Here is a 24,105-nt window from a genome sequence, read left to right on the forward strand (position 1 = left end):
AAAAACAAAGCAGTGACAAGTTGTGAAACTAGTGTTGGCTAATAAAAAGCAGATCCATCTATTCTTATACTTGCTGCCTTGTGGCTTTGCCGAAAGTAGAGTTTTATTTTCTTGCTTTTGTGGACATGATCTGGACTTATAATAACTCCCAAATTTTAACTGGCACAGATACTAAGGAGAGAAATTTGGATGGCAACCATGTCTCTAATACTTTTAAAAAATCATCTATATTGAGGAATAATTTACATATAATAATGTCATCAAAAGTCAGGACAATGTGATATGGGTAGTTTTCAAAAGCCAGAGTCCCAAGATTTGGACTTCACTCAAGACTGATCATTAACACCCTCAAAGACATGTGATGACTCACTTGTTATCTTTGTGCTTATTTTAGCTACTGAAAAAAATTTTAATTCCTACCTAGTAGGAATATAAAATAATAATTTCTTTGAGTTCCTAAAGTGGTATGTCTGAGATACCATTAGATACTCAATGTATAGTAATGCTGAAATTCCATTTTGTACCAGGAAATATGTCTATAGGCAAAGTACCTGTTTTCATCTAAGTGATCCTGAGGTTTAACCTAATTTGAAATGGAACAACTGTCTTGAAATCCTGTGTTCAGGTAATCAGGAGAAACCCCCATCTCGGTTTCCCGAAGTCTTCAGGGTTTTTCCAACAAAAGGAATAGATTAAATTATTTGGCTTCTATATCAATATGTCTTAATATTGTTGTGGTAGGTGGTAGAGTGTTTACAGGAGTCACTTTTGAGAAGAGAAATGCTCATTTTCAGGGATGAGGCCTTTGAGCTTCAGATTTCACATAACACAAAAATTGATCCTTTACCTAGTGGAGTGGTGTTTGTATGTAAAGTGATCCTATTCCTGAATGCAGAAAAAAATTAGATTTGTGGCATGTTAAGGAAAAATATAGCAAACCTAGGTCCTAAATCAGATATTTTATGATCATTTGGCCTGTGTTTCTTTTAACTGATTTCAGCTTTGATTCTTTATGTTTAGTAGTAGTATAATTTAAATAGAATGTTGACTTCCCTTTCTTCTTTTAGTTTCTTTAAGATAAATAAGAATGGTTATGAACTTACATTTAAGAAATGTTAGGAACTTACATTTATAGTTAACTCATTGTTTTTATGTATGGCATTACATTTCCAGGATGTAGAATCAAATGAAAATGGGACTAAATGTTGAACCTTAATTTTACAGCTATTATTTTGCTCACAGAAGTCAGTTAGTGCATAATTGTACCTTCTTGATTCAGCCCAGCATTGTACAGTTAATTCTATGAGGCACTTTTGAGTTTTTGTGTCTTTTCTTGAATTTAAGTGAAAGAATAGTGAAAATTGTTCTTGAATTTAATTTTAATTCTGTTTTTGGTGTTTTTATGTTGTTTCTGTGTTGTTTTTAAAACTTAAGAGCTATGCTATTTTCATAATGGATTAGCTTTTTTTGAATAAGCTTCTCCAAATATCTCTCTAAGTCAGTGCCTGAGGTTTTATGCATGAAATCATACAATGCTAGAATTTAATTCAAAATAGTTGTGGGGAGTGATGGAAATTGAGCCTACTTTTGTATATATTTGAAATTTCCCATAAACAAAAGATAAAATCTCTCACTCATTCTGTTTCACTCTCTCTCTGTCCTTAGATGGGTGGTCTTCCTATGCTACCATACTTTATGAACTTAGATAAATTCTGTGTTTCCTTTTCACTTTAAAACTTGGTCACTATTCCTAGATTTTTAGGACATGTATATTATGCTCCCTTGTATTATGGACTATTTAATAATAGTTATTAATGAATTAAGTGATATGAATTTGAGTAATGTGCTTTGAAGTTAATATTAGTTCAAGATACATGTATCATATTGTTGACTAGGCTTTTTATCTCGATTCTCAAACCATTTGATTTTTGCCAAGTTTTTAAATTCTTTTTAGTGTGTCTTGTATTGTGGGGTTTAGAGAGAATAGTTAATATTTGTTCAAAAATGAGTAATTGATTTCTAATTTTAAAAAAATTGACATAGCTTCAAACTTAAAAAAAGAATTTACAAGACTAGTAAAAGGAATTCCTGTATACCCAGATTTCCCAAAAGTTAACAGTTTAACATGTTTGCCTTATCATACACATTCTTTCTCTGCATACACGTGCGTGTGCGCACACACACACACACACACACACACACACACACACACACCAACTATATACTCCTGAATTGTTTCAGAGAATTTCGTAGACTTAGTAACCTTTTATTCCTAGAAATGTCAGTGTGTTATTTCCAAAGACAAATACGTTCTCATTTTAAACCATGGTACACTTATCAAGAGAAGAGATTTAAAAACTCATTTTATTAGTTTTTTTTTCATATAGTTGTCTACAGTGAATTCTCTACTTGTGGTAGACTTTTAATGCACCACGAATTATCCCACCTACTATTTTTTTTCCTTCCTATTAACACAGATTACAATGACCTATAAACACTTTGATAATAGTGTTCATAACTTATATTTGACTATTGCTAGATTTCCAGACTTTATGCCCCTAAGCCATTTTTCTGAAGGGGTTTGTTGATTATATTTAGAAATTGCTTATTGTGACTTTCCTAATAATTCGTTTACTATAAATCACTCAAACATTTGGTCATAGAATTTGTTTTTGGACTACAATTTTTGGTATTACTTAAAATGTAGTATTTCTATTGAAATATGTGTATTTTGCCTTATCAAAATTATTATTGTTTTGTAAAATATATTCCCTAAGTTTCCATTTAGACATATGCTAAATTTTGAAAAAATATCCCACACATTTCATATCATTAGATTTCATACCATTAGATTTTAAAAGCTGTATTTATTTAAAATTTTTTTTACTAAGACCAGTTTTCAAAGACTGCAGTTAGCTAGTTTGCATTAGTTCTATTACGTTTTACTGTATTTATTGAGAATTTTGATTGCCACATTAAGGTCCCCAGAGTGAAGAGCAAATGGGCTTTTCATTTTCCAGGTTGCTTTTCATTCTGGAAATTCTAATTTACTCTAATTTTGCTTCTATGAAGTGCCGTTCTTACCATTTTAAAAATACAATTCACAGGAAATATTTGCATGGGTTATGTAGAAAGAAAAACAGAGCAGACTCATTTATAGACATGTACGTTCTACAACTACTTCCAATATGCCTGATAATATTTCAAGTGAAATTATATATTTAACTTGGATTATATCAACATTTGTTCCTTGTCCTAGATATTTGGCAGGAAGGTATAAAATAAGCATAAAAAGTTGTATTTCTAGCACAGAGATTTCTAAGGATTGCCTAGGATCCTGTATTTAAATAACCAAATTGAGATGGAAACTTCAACTCACACCTTCAAGGCATAAAACGTTTGCTTACCATATTTCACATCTGCCCTCTTTTCTTGGAACTATATATCCCTGAAAACCTGTGCCATGTCAGGGACCATCTGTCTCACTCCAAGACATGCATGAGGCCAGTAGAACTACAAATGGCAAGAGACAGATGTATTTACACCTTCATGTTCTGTACCTTGAAGCAGCACTTGGAGGAAATAGGGCCTATTCGGCAACAGCTGTTGCTTAAGCCCCCTACAATGTACACTGATGGAGGCAAAGGAAGTGCTAGAAATCATTTGGTTCAACGATCACTCATTCAAACAGAATCAGTTTTCTTTTAGTCTAAGACTGGAGATTGGAAAGACTTCCATCATGTTTTTATCATATGTAAATGAGAATAGTTGTCCTCATCTATTAAAAGTCAAACTGGGTGCTAAGGGATTGCTTTTTGTTTTGGAGTGTTAAGTTTTTATAGTAGGGATTTATTAAGCAGCATTTCATAGATGTTTGATTGAATTATGAATCAAGTAAGTGATAAGGCTTCTTATGTAAAAAAGGTGTTTACATGTAAAACCTGAGCATTAGATTGTATGTCAATGATACCTTAATAAAGAAAAAGTTTTCAATTCTTCCTATGTAAAATTTTACTAAATAGACAATTTTTCATCAGTCTGCTTAATTTTTATGCACATTAAATCTCAAATTTTTAGTATACACATATGTGGGCACAAGCAGAGAACAATAAATTTCAAAAAGATGTCAGAGTGATTTCACGGGAATAAAAAATACTGAAATTGGGAATGAAGTTATTACTTTCTTGCTCTTAAATAGCTGACCATTTTTAGTAAAGTAAACCTGAGATGATTTGTTGTCTTTCATAGGAAGTTTCCTCTTCCTTAAATGGAATAGCTTCTTGCTCCTTTCCACCCTGTAGAAGTAGGTGAGTAGGTGAGGTGATGTAGTAGAAGAATATTGACTTACGGTCTGAAGCACTGGCTTTTCATCTTGTTTCTGCCACCTATTACTGGTGTGTCCTAGGTGATTTTCTTCATCTGAAGAATTAAAGTTTATATGTATGGATTATAATCTCCAGCGTTACAAGTGGCTGAGTTCCCACCAGGTCTTTGATCCCATTACCTAATTTCTAAACCTCACTCAATATTGAGCTCTAGGTCAGTGCTGACCAAGAGCTCCATTTAGAAATTGTAAATGATTGTTCTTATTTCAAAGTAGAAGCATTTAGTAGCATTTTCTTGATTATCTCTAGTTGAAATTTGTAGACCATATCTGCTGTCAGAGCTTCTTCCTAAGTGAGTGAAAGACATTGGCATATAATAGGCCTTGAAGGAGGTCTATTCCTTCTGATTCAATTAGGTCTCCCTTGGCTTATCTGGACAGTTTGGCCTGAGCCCCAAGCCTTATAAGTGAAGTTTTGAGAATTAAATCTTGGGAGACTCATTAGAGTAGCAGATAGTAATTCTCCACCACCTAGCCCTGTCTTGTCTAGGTTTTAGTTCTTGATAGTTAATCTATAAATGTTTAGTCCAGATACAAAATAATGGACAATGTATTTTCATTAGAATAGATATGGGTATGTCTACTCGTGCAATATACTTACCATATTTTGAGTTTCCACTTTTTGTGCTAAATCATTAGAGCACTTAAACCATAGTTTGTTCCATTTTACCAAAGAACTATAGATTTTGGCAGGGGAAGGGGTCTGAGGTTCACTATATACTATATTAGAAGTCAGCAGGCATAACTTTCTATGGACATTTGACTATTTATGCTATTCTACTCTCTTTTCTGCCACATCTGGCAGAATTTGAACATTATCTAATGTTTTTCTAATGAAAATCTTAAGTTTGTAATTTAAATTTTCATGCTGAATGTATCTCAAAGTACACAGTACCTGCCTGTAGATTTCAATTTCCAGCTTCCGGTTTGCCCTATAGATCAATAATTTAAGAGGCATAAGTGCCACGGTCTATTCAGTAGGGAACAGTTAAAATTAAATTAATGAAAAATTGAAAGGAACACTCAAAAATGACTTGAGGACTTATTTGCTCACATGCATGTGAGAAATGTGAGTCCATTTCAGTTGCTACTTAGGAGGGGGCACACAGAATGTAGCAGAGTTGTTAAAATTCCTACAATGTATCGTTAGACAATACAGCTTTACTTTGCAATTTTACATATAATGTAGAGCCTTTTTTCTTTTTTTTCCTCTATTGAGTACATTTAATATTTATGTGTTCATTCTTTCTTCCTGTTATATTAAGAAATAATTGATATATCACTGTATAAGTTTAAGGTTTGATTTACATATATTGTGAAATGGTTACCACAGTAGGTTCAGCTAACATCCGTCTTCTCACACAGATACAATAAAAAGAAAAGAAAAAGAAGAGAAAAAGAAAAAAATTTTCTCCTTATAATAAGATCTCCTAGGATTTACTCTTCACAACGTTCCTGTATATCATACAGCAGTGTTAGCTATAGTTGCCCATGTTACACATTTTAAATCTCTAGTACTTATTTATCTTATAACTAGAAGTTTGTACCTTTTGACCAAGTGCCTCCAATTCCATCTCCCTCCCTCACCCTCTGCCTCTGCTAACACCATGTGTGATCTCTTTTTATATGAGTCTTTTTGTTTTCTTTACTTTTAAATTCCACATGCAAGTGAAATAATACAGTATTTGTCTTTGACTTCTTTCTCTTAGCATGATATCTTTTAGGTCCATCCATTTTCTTACAAATGGCAGGATTTAATTCTATTCTATGGCTGAGTAATAGTCCATTGTGTATACACACACACACACCACATCTTCTTTACATAGGTATCTGCACCCCTATGTTCACTGTAAATAATCTGCTGTGAACATAGGGATGCAGATACCTTTTTAAGTTCGTGCTTTGATTTCCTTTGAATATATTCCCAGATGTTGAAATTGCTGGATCATAAGTTAGTTCTATTTTAAATTTTTGGAGGCTCTTCCATACTGTTTACCATAGTGGGAAGACCAATTTATAATCCCACCAACAATCTCACTTGTCGTTTTGATGATGTCATAAAATGATATCTCATTGTGGTTTTAATTTGCATTTCCCTTATGACTAGTGATGTTGAGTATCTTTTCATGTACCTGATGGCCTTTCCGATATCTTCTTTGGAGTAATATCTATTCAGGTCCTTTGCCCATTTTTTTTATTAAGGTACATTGATATAAAATCTTATGAAGGTTTCACATGAGCAACATTGTGATTTCAACATTCACCTATATTATTAAGTCCCCCCTCACACCCCATTGCAAACACTGTCCATCAGTGTAGTAAGATGCTATAGAGTCATTACTTGTCTTCTCTGTGCTATACTGCCTTCCCCGTGACCTACCTATATTATATGTGCTAATTATAATGCCCCTTAATCCCTTTCCCTGTCCCTCCCTAACCACCCTCCCCAACCCTTTCCCCTTTGGTAACCGCTAGTCCCTTCTTGGAGTCTGTGAGTCTGCTGCTGTTTTGTTCCTTCAGTTTTGCTTTGTTATTATACTCCACAAATGAGGGAAATCATTTGACACTTGTCTTTCTCCACCTGGCTTGTTACATTGAGCATAATACCCTCTAGCGCCATCCATGTTGCAAATGGTAGGATTTGTTTTCTTCTTATGGATGAATAATATTCCATCGTGTATATGTGCCACATCTTTTTAATATCCATTCATCTACTGATGGACACATAGGTTGCTTCCATTTCTTAGCTATTGAAAATAGTACTGTGATAAACATAGGGGTGCATATGTCTTCTTGAATCCGAGAAGTTGTTTTCTTCAGGTCAATTCCTAGGAGTGGAATTCCTGGGTCAAATGGTATTTCTATTTGAATTTTTTGAGGAACTTCCATATTGATTTCCACAATGGCTGATCTAATATTACTATGTTCCCACCAACAGTGTAGGAGGGTTGCCCTTTCTCCACATCCTCGCCAACATTTGTTGTTGTTTGTCTTTTGGATGTTGGCCATCCTAACTGGTGTGAGATGATATCTCATTGTGGTTTTAATTTGCATTTCTCTGATGTTTAGCGATGTGGAGCATCTTTTCATGTGTCTGTTGGCCATCTGATTTTCTTCTTTGGAGAAGTGTCTGTTCAGATCCTCCACCCATCTTTTAATCAGGTTATTTGATTTTTGGGTGTTGAGGTGTGTGAGCTCTTCATATACTTTGGATGTAACCCCTCCTTTTTGTTCTACTGATGGTGTCCTTTGCTTTACAGAGCTTTTTAGTTTGATGTAGTCCCATTTCTTCATTTTTGCTTTTGTTCTCCTTGCCCAAGGAGATGTGTTCAGGAAAAAGTAGCTCATACTTATATTCAAGAGATTTTTGCCTGTGATTTCTTCTAAGAGTTTTATGGTTTCATGACTTACATTCAGGTTTTTGATCCATTTTGAGTTTACTTTTGTTTTTGGAGTTAAACAATAATTGTTTCATTCTCTTACATGTAGCAGTACAGTTTTGCCAACACCACTTGTTGAAGAGGCTGTCACTTCCCCATTGTATGTCCATGGCTCCTTTATCATATATTAATTGGCCATATATGTGTGAGTTTATATCTAGGCTCTCTATTCTGTTCCATTGATCTATGGCTTTGTTTTTGTGCCAGTACCAAATTGTGTTGATTCCTATAGCTTTGTAGTAGAGGTTGAAGTCGGGGAGCATAATCTCCCTCAGCTTTATTCTTCTTTATCAGAATTGCTTTCAGTATTTGGGATCTTCTGTGGTTCCATATGAATTTTAGAACTATTTGTTCTAGTTGAATGAAGAATGCTGTTGGTGTTTTGATAGGGATTGCACTGAATCTGTAGATTGCTTTAGGAAGGGTGGCCATTTTGACAATATTAATTCTTCCTATCCATGAGCGCAGGATGTTTTTCCATTTATTGATGTCTTTTTTTAATCTCTTTCATGAGTGTCTTGTAGTTTTCAGTGTATAGGTCTTTGACCTCCTTGGTTAGGTTTATTCCTAGGTATTTTATTCTTTTTGATGCAATTGTAAATGGAATTGTTTTCCTGATTTCTCTTTCTGCTAGTTCATCATTAGTATATGGGAGTATCACATATATCTGTGTATTAATTTTGTATACTACAACTTTGCTGAATTCAGTTATTAGTTCTATTAGTTTGGGGGTGGATTCTTAAGGGTTTTCAATGTAAAATATCATGTCATCTGCAAACAGTGGCAGTTTAACTTCTTCCTTACCAGTGCCTTTTATTTATTTTTGTTGTCTGATTGCTGTGGCTAGGACCTCCAGAACTATGTTGAATAAAACTGGTGAGAGAAGGCATCCTTGTCTTGTTCCCAATCTTAGAGGAAAAGCTTTCAGCTTTTCACTGTTAAGTATGATGCTGGCTCTGGGTTTATCATATATGGCCTTTATTATGTTGAGGTACATGCCCGCTGTACCTATTTTGTTGAGATTTTTTATCATGAATGGATGTTGAATTTTGTCAAATTCTTTTTCAGCATCTATTGAGATGATCATATGGTTTTTTTCCCTTTTGTTGATGTGGTATATGATGTTGATAGATTTTTGAATATTGTACCATCCTTGCATCCCTGGAATCCTACTTGATCATAATGGATGATCATTTTGATGTATTTTTTAATTTGGTTTGCTAATGTCTGGTTAAGGATTTTTGCATCTATGTTCATGAGAGATATTGATCTTTAATTTTCTTTTTTTGTGGTCTTTGCCTGGTTTTGGTGTTAGAGTGATGCTGGCTTCATAGAATGGGTTTGGAAGTATTCCTTCTCTTCTGTTTTTTGGAAAACTTTAAGGAAGATCAATATTAGGTCTTTTCTAAATGTTTGATAAAATTCAGCAGTGAAGCCATCTGGTCCATGGATTTTGTTCTTAGGTAGTTTATTGATTAACAGTTTAATTTCATTGCTGTTAATTGGTCTGTTCAGATTTTCTGTTTCTTCTTAGGTCAGTCTCGGAAGGTTGTATTTTCTAGAAAGTTGTCTGTTCCCTCTAGGTTATCCAGTTTGTTAGCATATAATTTTTCATAGTATTCTCTAATAATTCTTTGTATTTCTGTGGTGTAGTGATTTTTTCTTTGTCATTTCTGATTCTGTTTATGTGTGTAGACTCTCTATTTTTCTTGATAATTGTGGCTTGGGGTTTATCTATTTTGTTTATTTTCTTGAAGAACCAGCTCCTGGTTTCATTGATTCTTTCAATTGTTTTATTTTCCTCAATTTTACTTATTTCTGCTCTGATCTTTATTATGTCCCTCCTTCTACTGACTTGGGCCTCATTTGTTACTTTTCTAGTTTCATTAATTGTGAGTTTCAACTGTTCATTTGGTATTGTTCTTCTTTCTTGAGGTAAGTCTGTATTGTAATATACTTTCCTCTTAGAACTGCCTTTGCTGCATCCCACAAGTTTTGGGCTGTTGAGTTGTTGTTTTCACTTGACTCCATTTATTCCGTGATCTCTGTTTTAGTTTGGTCATTGATCCATTGATTATTTAGCAGCATGTTGTTAAGCCTCCATGTATTTGTCGGCTTTTCTTTCCTTGCATAATTTATTTATAGTTTCATACCTTTGTGGCCTAGTATGTAATCTATTCTTGAAAATGTTCCATGTACCCTTGAGAAGAATGTGTATCTGGCAGCTCTTAGGTGAAATGTTCTATAGATGTGTGTTAGGTCTATCTGTTCTAATGTGTTGTTCAGTGCCTCTGTCTACCTACTTATTTTCTTTCTAGCTGATCTGTTCTTTGGAGTGAGTGGTGTGTTGAAATATCCTAAAATGAATGCATTGCTTTCTATTTCCCTCTTTAATTATGTTAGTATTTGTTTCACATATTTAGGTGCTCCTACGTTGGGTGCCCATATATTTTTAATGGTTATGTCTTTTTGTTGTAGTGACCCCTTTATCATTATGTAATGTCCTTTGTCTCTTGTTACTTTCTTTGTTTTGAAATCTATTTTGCCTGATATAAGTACTGCAAGTCCTACTTTTTTCTCCCTATTATTTTCATAAAATACCTTTTTCCATCCCTTCACTTTTAGTCTGTGTATGTCTTTGGGTTTGAAGTGAGTTTCTTATAGGCAGCATATAAATGGGTCTTGTTTCTTTATCCATTCTGTAACTCTGTGTCTTTGATTGGTGCATTCAGTCCATTTACATTGAGGGTGATTATCGATAGATATGTACTTATTGCCATTGCAGGTTTAGATTTGTGGTTGTGGAACATTCAAGGGCGGCTTCTTTACCATCTAACAATCTAACTTAACTCACTTATTTTGCTATTTCAAACACAGTCTAAGGGTTCTTTTTTTTCCTCCCTTTTTCTTCCTCCATGCTTTATATATCAGGTATCATATTCTGTACTCTTTGTATATCCCTTGACTGACTTTGTGGATAGTTGATTTAATTTTGCACTTATTTGCTTAGTAATTAATCAGTCTACTTCCTTTACTCTGGTTTTATTCTCTCTGGTGACCCCTATTTAGCCTTAGGGGCACTTCCATCTATAGCAGTCTCTTTAAAGTACACTGTAGAGACAGTTTGTGGGAGGTAAATTCCTTCCACTTTTGTTTTTCTTGGAATTGTTTAATCCCCCCTTCAAATTTGAGTGATAATCTTGCTGGATAGAGTATTCTTGGTTTGAGGCCCTTTTGTTTCATTGCATTGAATATATCATGCCACTTCCTCTGGCCTGTAAGGTTTCTGCTGAGAAGTCTGATGATAGCCTGATGGAGTTTCCTTTGTAAGTGAACTTTTTTCTCTCTCTGGCTGCTTTCAATACTCTCTTCTTGTCCTTGATCTTTGCCATTTTGATCATTACGTGTCTTAGTGTTGTCTTCTGAGGTCCCTTGTGTTGGTAGATCTCTGCATTTCCATGACCTGATAGACTATGTCCTTCCCCAGATTGAGGAAGTTTTCAGCAATTTTTTCTATCCCTTTTTCCTCTCATCTTCTTCCAGTACCCCAGTAATGCAAATATTGCTCCACTTGGATTGGTTACACAGTTCTCTTATTATTTTTTCATTCCTAGAGATCGTTTTTCTGTCTGTTCCTCAGCTTGTTTGTTTTCCTGTTCTTTAAGTTCTGTTTCATTTACCATCTCCTGTACCTCATCTAACTTTTAAATCCCTCCATTTTAAGTTTCATTTCAGGTACTGTACTTTTCAAAGTTTCAGTCTCTTTCTTAAAGTCTTCCCTGAGATCTCAACTATTTTTCTGTAGCTCTGTGAGCCGGTTTATGATTTATATTTTGAAATCTTTATCACAAAGATTGGTGATTTCAGTTTCACTTAGCCCTTTTTCTGGTGTCTGTTGGATTCTTGTTTGTACAAAATTTTTTTGCCATTTCATATTTCTAATGATTCCTATGGAAAGTTAGTTTGTGTGTGTGGTGCTCTCTTGTACCCAGAAGCTCTTCCCCCTGGATCTGCTCAGCGTCTGGAGCAGTGGCAGGGGTCTCATATGCATGGCAGTGGCGCCTGCTGAGCTGAAAGAGTTCTTTCCAGCTTCCTGGCTGTCATGCCTGCTTCCACTGCCAGGTCCAGTGAGTGGATTGCACACAGAGGAGCCTCTGAGTTACACCCTTATAGCTGCCATAGACAGGGGTCACCCTCTAGCTGGCCTGGCACAATGGTGGGAGCAGCAGGTGTGTGTACTGGCACCTGCTGGGAGGAAGGAGCAGCAGGCTGTGTCTTGCAATAGGGGTCCTGAGGGCTGCATTACTATCCAGGAAGATGGAATGTCTGAAGCTCCTGAATGTCCCCAACCTGCTGGGCTTAGCATGCCAGGATGATTTTGTTCACCTCTCCTTTCTCGTGAGCAGTGAGCTTTGTGTAATCCTTTCCCCTATAGCAGCCCTCTCACTCTTGGGAAGTCTTTCATTGTGCCCGCCTTTGTTTTGTCCTAAAGTGGCTGGTTTTGTGTACTTGTTCTCCACAAGTGGGTGGAATCTTAGTCTCTCTTAGTATTATGCCTGTCTTGGCTTTCCAACCTCACTAATCTCCAGAACACCATTTAATGTGGCTTTGTGCTTCTGGAGCAGATCTCTAGGGCTGTGTGTGTAGCAGTCCTTGGCTTCTATTCTCTGCCTGCTCCATTTCTCTTCCTCCCTCTTGTGAGCTGTGGTGCAGGGAGGGCTTGCTTCCCACAGGATTGCGGCTTTGCTACTTTGCCCTTTTCTGTGAGGTCTTCTCTTTTCCCCACATGTAGGCAGTCTGCTCTGCAGTCTTTGGGTTGCTATTTCAGAATTAGTTGTATTTGCTGTGTTAGAAGTGGTTTCGGGAGGAAGTTTCTGCCTCATCTCTCACTCTGCCATCATTTTTTTCCTTCCTTTGTCCAATTTTTAATTGGGTTATTTGTTTTTTGCTATTGATTACATGAGTTCTTTAAATATTTTAGGTATTAACCTCTATCAGATATATGGTTTGAAATATTTTTTCCCAATCTGTAGGTTGTCTTTTCACATTATTGATGATTTCTTTTGCTTGCCTAAGCTTTTGTTGATGTAGTCCCACTTGTTTATTTTTTATTTTGTTGCTTGTGCTGTAGATACCGTATCCAAAAAAGTCATTTAAGTTTTAACCTATTTTGAGTTAATTTTTGTGAGTGTTGCCAGATACAAGTCCAGTTTCATTATTTTAAATATTAACATCCGGTTTTCCCAGCACCACTTATTGTAGAGCCTGTCTTTTCTCTATTGAGTATTCTTGGTTGTTTTTGTTTTTGTTTTTCTTTTTAGGAGGTTACCATTAAGGGAATGCCTCAGGACATACCTGCTTAGTTGGGGTGGGCAGGTATGCTACCACCTCTCAGTTAGTATATCTGGGAGAATGGTCCCTTTATTCATCAAGTCCTTTCTGACACCTGATGGGGGTTCCTTCTTTGTAATCCCTTAGCACCCCGTACTAATTCCTGTGATCACAGGTCATACTCAATTTTATCTTTATTTAGGGCCCTTTCACTGTCTGGTTCCTCTTCTTAGAACAGTTAGCTCAGATACCTGTATGATTAAATTTCTCACCCCTTTCAAGTCTTGCCTCAATTGTCTCTTTCTCAGTGAGTCCTACCTTGACCATTCTGTTTAAAATTTCAGTCTTCACCAGCACCAGAATTCTAGTCTATCTCAAATACTCATATTGAGTATTCTTTGCCCCTTATCAAATAAGACTTGATTGTATATATTTGGGTTTGTTTCTGGGGTGATGATTGTTCCACTGATCTAGTGTTTTTATGCTGGTATCATACTATTTTGATGACTATATCTTTATAGTATAGCTTGAAATCATGAAGTATAATGCCTCTTGCTGTGTTCTCTTCTTTCTCAGGATTCCTTTGGCTATTCAGTGTCCTTTGTGCTTCCGTGTAAATTTTAGGAGTGTTTTTCTATTTATATAAAAAATACCACTGGAATTTTGATAGGGATTGCATTGAATCTAGATTGCTTTGGGTGGTATTAACATTTTAACAACATTAGTTCTTCCAATCCATGAACATGGGGTAGATTTCTATTTATTTGTGTCATCTTTGAGTTCTTTCTTCAGCATCTTATAGTTTTCAGAGTAGAGATTTTTCACCTCCTTAGTTAAATGTATTTCTAAGTATTTTATTGGTGCTACTGTAAATGAAATGAATAGATTTCAAAAGAAATCCAGTCCTTTATTTCTTATGCAGAAAATTCATTGTTATTATATAGAAATGCTACTGATTTCTTATATGGTAATTTTGTGTCCTATAATTCTACTGAATTCATTGATTATATCAACAGTTTTTTGGTTGAGTCTTTAGGATTTTCTATATATAAAATCAGGTTATCTGCAAATAGAGACAACTTTGGTTTTTTCCCACTCTGATACCTTTTCTTTCTTTTTCTTGATTGATTGCTCTGGCTAGGACTTACAGTACCATCTTGAATAGGAATGGTGAGAGTAGGGAAAGCTTTCAACCTTTTGCTTTAAGTGTGATGTTAGCTGAGAGCTTGTCATAAAGCAAATATTGTAATAAAGTGAGTCAAATTAATTTTTTGGTTTTCCAGTACATATAGGTTATGTTTATACTATACTGTAGTCTATTAAGTTTGCAGTAGCACTAAGTCTTTAAAAACAATGTACATACCTTAACTAAAAAGTACTTTATTGCTAAAAAATGCTAACCGTTATCTGAGCTTTCAGCAAGCTGTACTCCTGTTGCTTGTTGGGGGGTCTTGCTTTGATGGCTGCTGACTGATGAGGTTGGTAACTGCTGAAGGTGGGGGTGGCTGTGTCAGCTTCTTAAAATTAGATGATTATGTGATTTTCTACATGGATAGACTCTTCCTTTCACAGATGGTTTCTCTGTAGAATGCGATGCCATTTGGGAGCATTTTACTCACAGTAGAACTTTCAAAGTTGGAGTCAACTCTCTCATACTCTGCCACTGCTGTATCTACTGTGTATTATTTTATATATCTAATATTTAATATTCTAGTAATATATTCTAATTATGTAATATTCTAAGTCCTTTGTTGTTACTTGAACAATCTTCACAGCATCTTCACCAGGAATAGATTCCATCTCAAGAAACCACTTTCTTTGCTCATCCATAAGAAGCAACTCCTCATCTTCTCAAGTCTCATCATGAGACTGCAACAGTTTGTCACATCTTCAGGCTCCATTTCTAATTTTAGTTCTTTCTCTTTCTACTACATCTGTGGTTACATCCTCCACTGAAGTCTTGAACCCCTCAGAGTCATCCAATAGAGTTGGAATCAGCTTCTTCCAAACTTCTGTTGATGATGATATTTTGACCTCTTCCCAAGAATCATGAATGTGCTTAATGGCATTAAGATGGTGACTCCTTTCCAGAAGGCTTTCAACTTGCTTTGCCCAGATACATCAGAGCAATCACTGTCTATGGCAGCTATAACCTTACAAAATGTATTTCTTGAATAATAATAAGACTTAAAATTTGAAATGATTCCTTGATCTATGACTGCAGAATGGGTGTAGTGCTAGCAGGCTAGACAACAACAAAATTTGTCTCATTTTACATCTCCATCAGAGTTCTCAGGTGACCAGGTGCATTATCAATGAGCAGTAATATTTTGAAAGGAATCTTTTTTTCTGAGCAGTAGGTCTCAACAGTGGGCTTAGAAATTCATTAAACCATGTTGTAAACAGGTATGCTATCATGCAGGCTTTGTTTCATTTCGAAAGCACAGGCAGAGTAGATGTAGCATAATTCTTAAATGCTCAAGGGTTTTTAGTGTCATGAGCATTGGCTTCAACTTAAAGTCACCAGCTGGATTAGTCCCTAACAAGAGAGTCAGCCTGTCCTTTGAAGCTTTGACTCCAGGCATTGACTTCTCTCTAGCTATGAAAGTCCTAAATGGCATCTCCTTCCAATAGAGGGCTGTTTTGTCTACATTGAGAGTTTTTTGGTTAATGTAGTATTCATTATCTTAGCTGGATCTTGTGGATAACTTGCAGCTTCTCAATCAGCACTTGCTGCTTCCCCTTGCACTTTTATGTTACAGAGATGTTTTCTTTACTTAAGCTTCATGAACCAGTCTCTCCCAGCTTCAGACTTTTCTTCTGCAGCTTCCTCACCTCTCTTAGTTTTCCTGGATTTGAAGAGAGTTAAGACCTTGCTTTGGATTAGCCTTTGGTTTAAGGGAAAATTGTGGCTGGTCTGATTTATCCAGACCACCCAAAACTTTCTCCATATGAGCAGTAAGGCAGTTTCACTTTATCATTCTTGTGCTGTAGTAGCACTTAAAATGTCCTTCACAAACTTTTCCTTTGCATTCCCAACTTGGCTCACTGTTGGGTACAAGAGGCCCAGCTTTCAGCCTGTCTCAGCTTAAACATGCCTTCTTCACTAAACTTAATCATTTCTAGCATTTGATTTAAAGTGAGAGACCCTTGCTAGGATTATTGATTGGCATAATTTCAATATTGTTGTATCTCAGGGAATGGGAAGGCCTGAGGAGAGGAAGAGAGAGAGGGGAAAGGCTGGCCAATGTAGTTCAAACACATAAAACTGTTACTAATTAAGTTTTCCATCTTGTATGGGTATGTTTTGTGGTGCCACCAAATAATTATTAACATCAAACATCACTAATCACAGATCAGCATAACAAGTATAATAATAATCAAGAAGTTTGAAAGATTGGGAGAATTACCAAAATGTGAGAGAGAGATGAAGTCAGGAAATGCTGTTGGAAAAATGGCACCAATAGACTTGCTTGATGCAGGGTTACCACAAGTCTTCAGTTTGTGAAAAATGCAATATCTGTGCAAAACATAATAAAGCAAAGCACACTGAAATGAAGTTGCCTGTATGTTGAGATGTGTTCCTTCTATGCCTAACTGTTAAATCTTTATCATGATGAATGTTAAATTTTATCAAATGCTTTTTCTGCATCTATTGAGATGATCATATAAAGATGATCTTTTCTTTCATTCTCTTAATTTGTCTTACATTCAACAATCCTTGCATCCCTGGGATATATCCCATTTGATCATCGAGAATAATACTTTCAATGTGCTGCTGAATTAGATTTGTTACTCTTTTTATTGAGAATTTTTGTATCTGCATTCATCAGATATGAGCCTGTTATTCCTTTTCTACGATCCTTTTCTGGTTTTGATTTCAGAATAAAACTGGCTTCGTAAAATGAATTTGGGAGCATTCCTTCCTCTTCGATTTTTTTTTGGGGGGAGAGTTTAAGAATGGTGTTAATTTTTCTTTAAATGTTGGTGAAATACATCAGTGAAGCCACCTGGTCCTGGATTTTCCTTTGTTGGGAGATTTTTTATTATTGACTCAATCTCCTTACCAGTAATTGATCTATTTCTTTTTGATTAAGTCTTGGTAAGTTGTATGTTTCTAAGAATTTTTCCATTTCTTCTTGATTGTCCCATTGATTAACAAAGAGTTGTTCACAGTAGATATTGGGCTCATTCTAATATCTACTATGTGATAGTGCCTGAATTCTCAGGTAGGATCTGATTAGTTGAAAAAGAGAACTTTCAGAGTATGTTATAGAATTTTTCTCCTAGACTCCAACTAAGAGAACTAAGTTCTTTAACTCTGAAGCTGATTGAACCTAATCATTAATACCTTTTAGCCCTAGACTTGGGTTATAGAGGATTTCAGCATGCTCCCAAATCAAATTGTTTTCCTTTTCCTTACATTAAAAAAATCTTCACATGTATCTTATTTTTAGCCAGTAAAACCAAAGCTTTTGTTGTGCTATGTGGCATTCAAAAAGAATGAATCAGTTCAAAGACTTATATAACATTAATGGTATAAAACACAATTCCTTCCTGTCTTCTGGGAATCCTAGAAGAAACCCTTTGAGAACCAGTGGCCAAGTCATTGCATGCTGGACTATAAATAAGTTTATAGTAAATATTTCTGGAGTTTTAGTCTCTTGGTTAGTCCTGATGTGTTTAGTCAGAATTCAGCTTAAAAAGTACATAATCATGACAAAGTGAATAGGTTTTATATGGCAGGAGTATTAAGCCTGCTGACATTTAATAGTGTTATGAAAACATACAAGTTCTTAATATCTGAATATGATAATTTGAGTTGCATATGTTACTATAGACAATTTTAATTCAACATATTCCTTTACTCGCATATTCCTTTACTCCTTCTAACCACCCTCATATAAAACCATAACTGTGGGATTTTGGAGGGAGAAGGGTGAGTCATAGGTGTTGACAGCTGGATCATGGACTTGTCCTTTGTGACTTTATATTTTCATTCTTTTGCTACTGAGGAAAGATGAAACAGGCACATTTCAAAAGAACAGCTGACACTACCCATACAGAGCCAGTAATTACGTCAGTCACTCTAATTCTTTGGGGTTTGTGGCTCTTTTTTTACATGTACCTGGCAGAGTTCCAGTTTGTAGAGTGCATAAGAGGTGGGTGAGTTTAGCTTGGGAGCATGCCGAGGGGACCTGAGGAGTGGGTCCTCACCTTGTTCCCGCAGTCTATTTTCTCCTTGAGTTGTGTTACTCAGGAGATCCTTATTTGACTGAAGAAGAATGACTTTTGACTCACACAACTGGGTCATGTTGTGAACAGTGAGATCCTTATTGTCTTTAAACTTGACAGTGTGGTGTCTGGAGAGTTGGGATTGCTGGAAAGGAAATGGCTGTAGAAATCTTCCTTTTGGTAGCATGCTGCTACTGCCTGGAAAGGAAAACCTAGGAGATTTTTTAAGCTTCTGTTTAATTTATTTGGCTAATATATGTTTCCTTTTTACATATAAGGAAACCTAACCTTGGAAAAAAGCATTTACTGGGTCTTATGGGTGGGGAACATCAGCTGGTCTTGTGAAGTGTAGAAACTTAGGTTTTGTTTCATGTTTGTTTGGTTGGTTTTTGGGGTCAATAGAGAAACCTTTTAAATCATAAAAGACTAAAATAAAACTTTCAAATTCTTTGCCATGCATCAGCTGTATTCTCATATTTGGAATGAGATGGGAGACTGTCCAGTGTTGAAACAATATGCAGTGAAGAGCAACTCATGCCTAGATATTCCATATTGCAGTGATTCTGTCAGAATCATTTGGACTGTATAGTTATTTCAGGTGTCCTGCCTAATGAAGAAAATGAAAGATGCTGGGTTCTTTGTGCCAACAATCACGTCTTCATTTTGGAGGTATTTGTGGACATACAGAAGCATACTGAACCTTCCATTTTCTGATTGTTTCTGCATGGCATCTCCATGTTACTGAGATTTTAGATCTTCAAATGGTCTCAGTTATTTAAATTGATGTTTGTCATAGTGCAGGATGAACTCCGGAAGCATGTTTGTTTCCATTGTAATCAGTGATAGTGATTCATGAAATAAGATAAGGGGACTGTGACTAACTTTTTAAAAAATTAGTGAAATATAATAGAATAAAATGTAATTTTGTTCCTGGTTCTGCAAAGCAGCTTTGGCATTGCCTAGGAACTTGTCAGAAATATAGAATCTCAAGCTGTATACAGACCTACCTGTTAGATATGTATTAATCTTCAGTGTAACTAAATCCCAGCATTAATGTTTACAAAACATCGAAATTGAAAATAGTAAAGTTGATTACAAACAAAAAACTCATTAGTTGAATTGTTTCAATTTGTGTTTCAATTTCTGTTCATGTACAGAGCTTACACCTTAAAATATATTTCTACAGGTCGCAGTTAAAAAACGTTTGAAATCTACTGTTTTAAAGAATGAAGATGATGACATATCTCTGGTTGTAGTCTTAGCATTAACTATGTGAGAGATTTCCTTGCTTTGCATTTATACTATCTCTAAATTTCTTTTCTTTATTTTTCTTCCCCAATATCTCGGTTCTTCCAAATCACTCTTCTAATTAGTATCTCTTACTTTTCTGTTCCCTTCTCTGTATCTTCTTTGATACAGTCCTGAAAACTGTACTCAGTGTTGTGAAAGCATTTTCCCCCTTTCAGTTTGTGGCCAATACACTCGACTCACTGGGAGATTTATGTGAAGTGGTAGGATTTTTTTTTTTTAATGTTCGTAGCACCAAAGTTGAAAATATCCAGGTTTTGCCAGTGTGCTTTCCTTTTTGATTTGTTGCATCTTCCTTCCAAATGTCAGATGCCACAGCAACATATTGTTTTGGATATAACTAAATTAGTCCATCTTTTTTGTGTGCTTATATGCATAGCATGTCTTAAATGCTGTGAACAGAATATTAAAGAGAAATATGTGTAGCATTAAAGTCTGAATTTGTATTGCTAGTTGTATTTAAGAAAAGCAGTTGTGGCTTTAGTTTACTGTATTCCAGCCTAGCCCAGTGCAGGCCAGGCAGAAGCAGCTGACCTCCTGTGTCACTATTAAGAGAAACATTAATTCCCTGAACATGACCCTAAATGGAAATAAGTCATACTACTTGTATTTAGGGTTTGTTCCTTTGGTTGGCGATATGCAGGTCAACTTACATTAAACAAGCAGCTTAGAAAATATGTGGTTTCTTTCTCTGACTCTCAGACTGCAACCGGTGAACAGCAAACAATGCTTATCCACTTTTTTGAGTCATATTTAGCTAGTTTTAAACATTTTGTGTCACACAACCTCACCTCTGTTGCTATTGATGCCACTCTTTTCTCCATCTGATTATTCCATTTAACCTGTACTTTGTTTTAAATGGCCTCAGAAGTGAAATTCATTTTATTTTTCCCTTAGGGAACCCTACAGGGGTGCTCCAGAAAAGGGGGAGAAACAACATTTCGAAATCTCTAACCCTATGAAAATGAAGGGACTTGTTATTACACCTCATTCTGTTTACTGGTTATATCAGACTAATTAGTCTCAACAGCAGAATTGCAAATGATTACTAATCTTTTCAGTTATTTTATCCAAAATCTATAACAGTATGCTGTGCATGTATTTGTTAATGTTAAATGAGTTTTCCTCTAATTTTTTGTGCATTTTCCCCCCTTTTCCATGAAGGCCTTATCTGTTTGGAGCGGGGTGTTTTTCCATAAAAGCTCCATGGTGAGTCCCAGTTCAGTCCCGCATGCCTAATTCATTTGCTGTACTCTCAGAAAATGACTACTCTGTTTTGTACTTTTGTTTTCAGTTGCATGGCCTGATCACAGATAGATGCACCGGCTTACTGAGTGATCTGTAGATGGGACATAATGATGATATTTAAGTTTTAAAAAAGCAGTTTACTTGGTTTCACTTCATTTCTTGAAAAGTCAAGTAAAAAAATTACAAATTAATATTAAAAAAAAGAAGTTAGAAGTATTCTCTCCTATGGCTAGTAGTGTATTAGACAAGGCTAACACCCAAGCTTAAAGCTTTGAGTAGTACAGTGGTAGAAGTTCCTACATCTCAGGCTGAACATTTGAAGGCATGATTTATTTTGAAATATAAATATATTTAAGATATACTAAAAATACCCTAGAAATTTTTACTTCATCTTATTTGGGAATGAGAACAAGTGTCAGTTCTGCTTTGAATAGTTTAAGGTATTTAAGGAGCACAAAGAGGAAATTTTTATTTCACATAAAAACTCCTAATTTATTATCTTGAGTTATTAGCACATTCTCACCATAACTTATTTAGTAAATTCTTATGTAATAATGCATAAAAATATAACTTTGCCAGTCTTAGATATAATCATGGAAAAGAAAGTGAGAATATTGAATACTTTTATGTAAAGATATGTAAGTAGAATGTTTTTAGAATCTGGTTTATTTAACGTAATGGTTAACAGGCTCAGAATCAAACTGCCTAGGTCTTAAATCCCAACTCTTAAACTTACTCCCTGTGTGATCTTGTGAATTTTCTAAAAACTTTCTGTTTCTTGCTTTCCTTTTTTATTAAATGGAGTTACCAGGAGTACCTACCTCATAGGTTCATTGTGAGGATTCAGTGAACAATATAAATAGCTTAAAACTGCCTGGCATATAGTAAGAGCTCAATAAGTGTTAGCTGCTATTACCATGAATGTAATTTTTAAAAAGAAGCTCCTTTAAATCAGGTCATTGTTTGCTTTTAAAAATAATTGGGCCAGTAGAAAATTTTGGGCAATGTAAGGTGTATCAATTTTATAAATCTAGTTAGAATATCTAAAAGAGTTTTGCTACATACATATGTAGTTCTTATAACTGCTACTGGGAATTGTTCATACTGTCCCATTATAGTAGACAAAACTTTCCAATCTTTTTTTCTGGGACAAAAAGAAGCTGAAACTTCTTAAAGGTATACTATAATTTGACAGAAACTAATTTCAGTGTTCATGTGCCACAGAAACATCTGAAAATTTCATCATCATATAAGAATAGGGTGACAAATCATCATAAAATTTCCTCCTTGAAATGCAGCAGCAAAATTAGGACATGGTTCATAAAACTATTCTAAACAATTCAGGGTGTAAATGAGTAAAAGTTCCATGAAAGTCAATCTTTATTCTTTTTGTTTAACCAGATTTCTTCCAAAAACAAATAAAATACATGGATCTTAGGAGCTTAGAGTGAGCTGTCGGTTTTTAAATGCCAGATTCAGCATATGACAAAATTTATTTGTAGGCTAAACTTAGAATTAAACCCCATCTCAGGATGAAGTTTTCATTCTAAGTACAAAGCAAAGAGTATTAGTGTGTTAATAAAGATTGAAGTTTTAGCATAGAAATAAAGATGGAGTAACAAATGTTATATGTTAAATAAGAAAAGTCCGTTCTATCAACAGCTTATGCGCTCCTCAAATTTAAGCAAAAGCACTTGTCAACTAAAAATGATTTGAGGTTGAAACAAGATTAAAAGAGCCAGATTAAAGAAAAGGATATATGAAATATAGTAGACTTCTAAATCATTGCCTGTCTTTTGGAAGACTGCTTTGTGGTTTGTTTGATGCCATCGTTAGCTCACAAGAAACTCGTTTTTAGTCACTTATACTGGCCTAAAAGATACTCCTTTAAAATACGTTCCTTTCCTGGTGGTGCATGTTTTTCCCATTAAGATCTTAATGAAACCTCAAATTAAAGCAGCAAAATGAATATGCATTTGACAGCTTCTTCCCTGTTGTTTATAAGAGCTTCTTTGTCTTAACAGTTTTTGCTATTTTTCCATGATATTTAGTTTTCAACCTGAGAATGTTTTTATTTACCATTATGAAATGAAATAGTATGCTAAATATATATGGTATAGTATTTTCAGTTGCAGGGCAATATTTGTATTTTGGAAGAATATAAAATTATTGTAGTTCTTAAAATATTATGTATAAAAATTTCTTTAAAATGATTACTTTCAGTCAGGTTGCAATATTTATATTTACCTAAGATGTTGCTTTTGATAGATCATTTTCTTCATTTTCTTCATTCTTTGGTAAACTGGTATAAGTGTTTAAATTCATGCAGTTTCAGATGAGTCTGTGCAAAATAACACCTTTCCCTTTGATAATAAACTAAGTTTGTTGGAAAGTTAGCTGTACAGGCCATCTTCAGCATTTTAGCCATTTCATACGTTCGGGGGATTATATATCCTTCAGGATATTTCAACTTCAATGATGGCATAAAATAATGTAAAAGAATCACACATGATATACTTATTTAATACAGAAATTTTAAGAGAAATAACCATTGTGAATTTTTAAAAATGAATTTTGCTTTCAATATTACAAATCAGTAACAAGTATTTATTGAGCTCCTAATGTGCCTGGAGTATTGTATTTAAGTTACTGTTATTTTTGAAGTGCTTATCAAAGAAATAATATATTCTGGTCAGTGTGGAGAAAAGGAGATCCCTTTGAATATATGCTTACTCATAACCTGTCTTTATATTGTATAAGGTTAATTTTAAAAAGAACTAAAATTTACATATCAAATTAAAGTTTTAATTAGCACTGTCAGAGTATTTGATCTATAAATAAATAGTTCATTTAAATTAATTTTTCTCTTGAGAAGATTAAAAAATACAATTTTTGAAAGGAAAGATTTGTATGGGAAAGAGAATCTTTTCTGCAAAATTTACATAAATCTGTTAAATCTTTAAGAATAATTCATGATAGAATAATTTTAGATATGTTATTAATGTCTTTGTTTAAAATAAAATACTGTGTTTCTCTTTTAGTTCTTATTTTAGATAAGTAAGGTTGAGAGTGAGAGAAAACTTCTAAATTCCTTTAAAAAAAATCACAGTGAGGAATATAAAGAAAATTTTTTTTCTTTAACACAAAGACATCATATCA

The 24,105-nt window shown here is 34.8% G+C and overlaps 1 protein-coding gene across 24 annotated transcripts in view; it reads left to right on the top strand.

The window, feature by feature from the left end:
* The window catches only part of BCAS3 (BCAS3 microtubule associated cell migration factor), a 632,290-nt gene that overhangs the window by 317,844 nt on the left and 290,341 nt on the right, over window positions 1-24,105 (top strand). For 21 of the 24 annotated variants that reach the window (XR_012130638.1, XR_012130636.1, XR_012130640.1 and 18 more), the window contains exon 17: window positions 20,863-20,907. The exons of the other annotated variants lie outside the window; for them this stretch is intronic. Coding sequence is in view for 15 of the 21 variants with exons in the window: in XM_073235300.1 (XP_073091401.1) it covers window positions 20,863-20,907 (45 nt within the window). In the remaining 6 variants the exon portion in view is untranslated. The remainder of the gene's footprint in view (window positions 1-20,862; window positions 20,908-24,105) is intronic. 24 annotated transcript variants of the gene reach the window in all.

The sequence above is a fragment of the Manis javanica genome, chromosome 4 (assembly GCF_040802235.1).
Source record: "Manis javanica isolate MJ-LG chromosome 4, MJ_LKY, whole genome shotgun sequence".
Taxonomy (NCBI): Eukaryota; Metazoa; Chordata; class Mammalia; order Pholidota; family Manidae; genus Manis; species Manis javanica.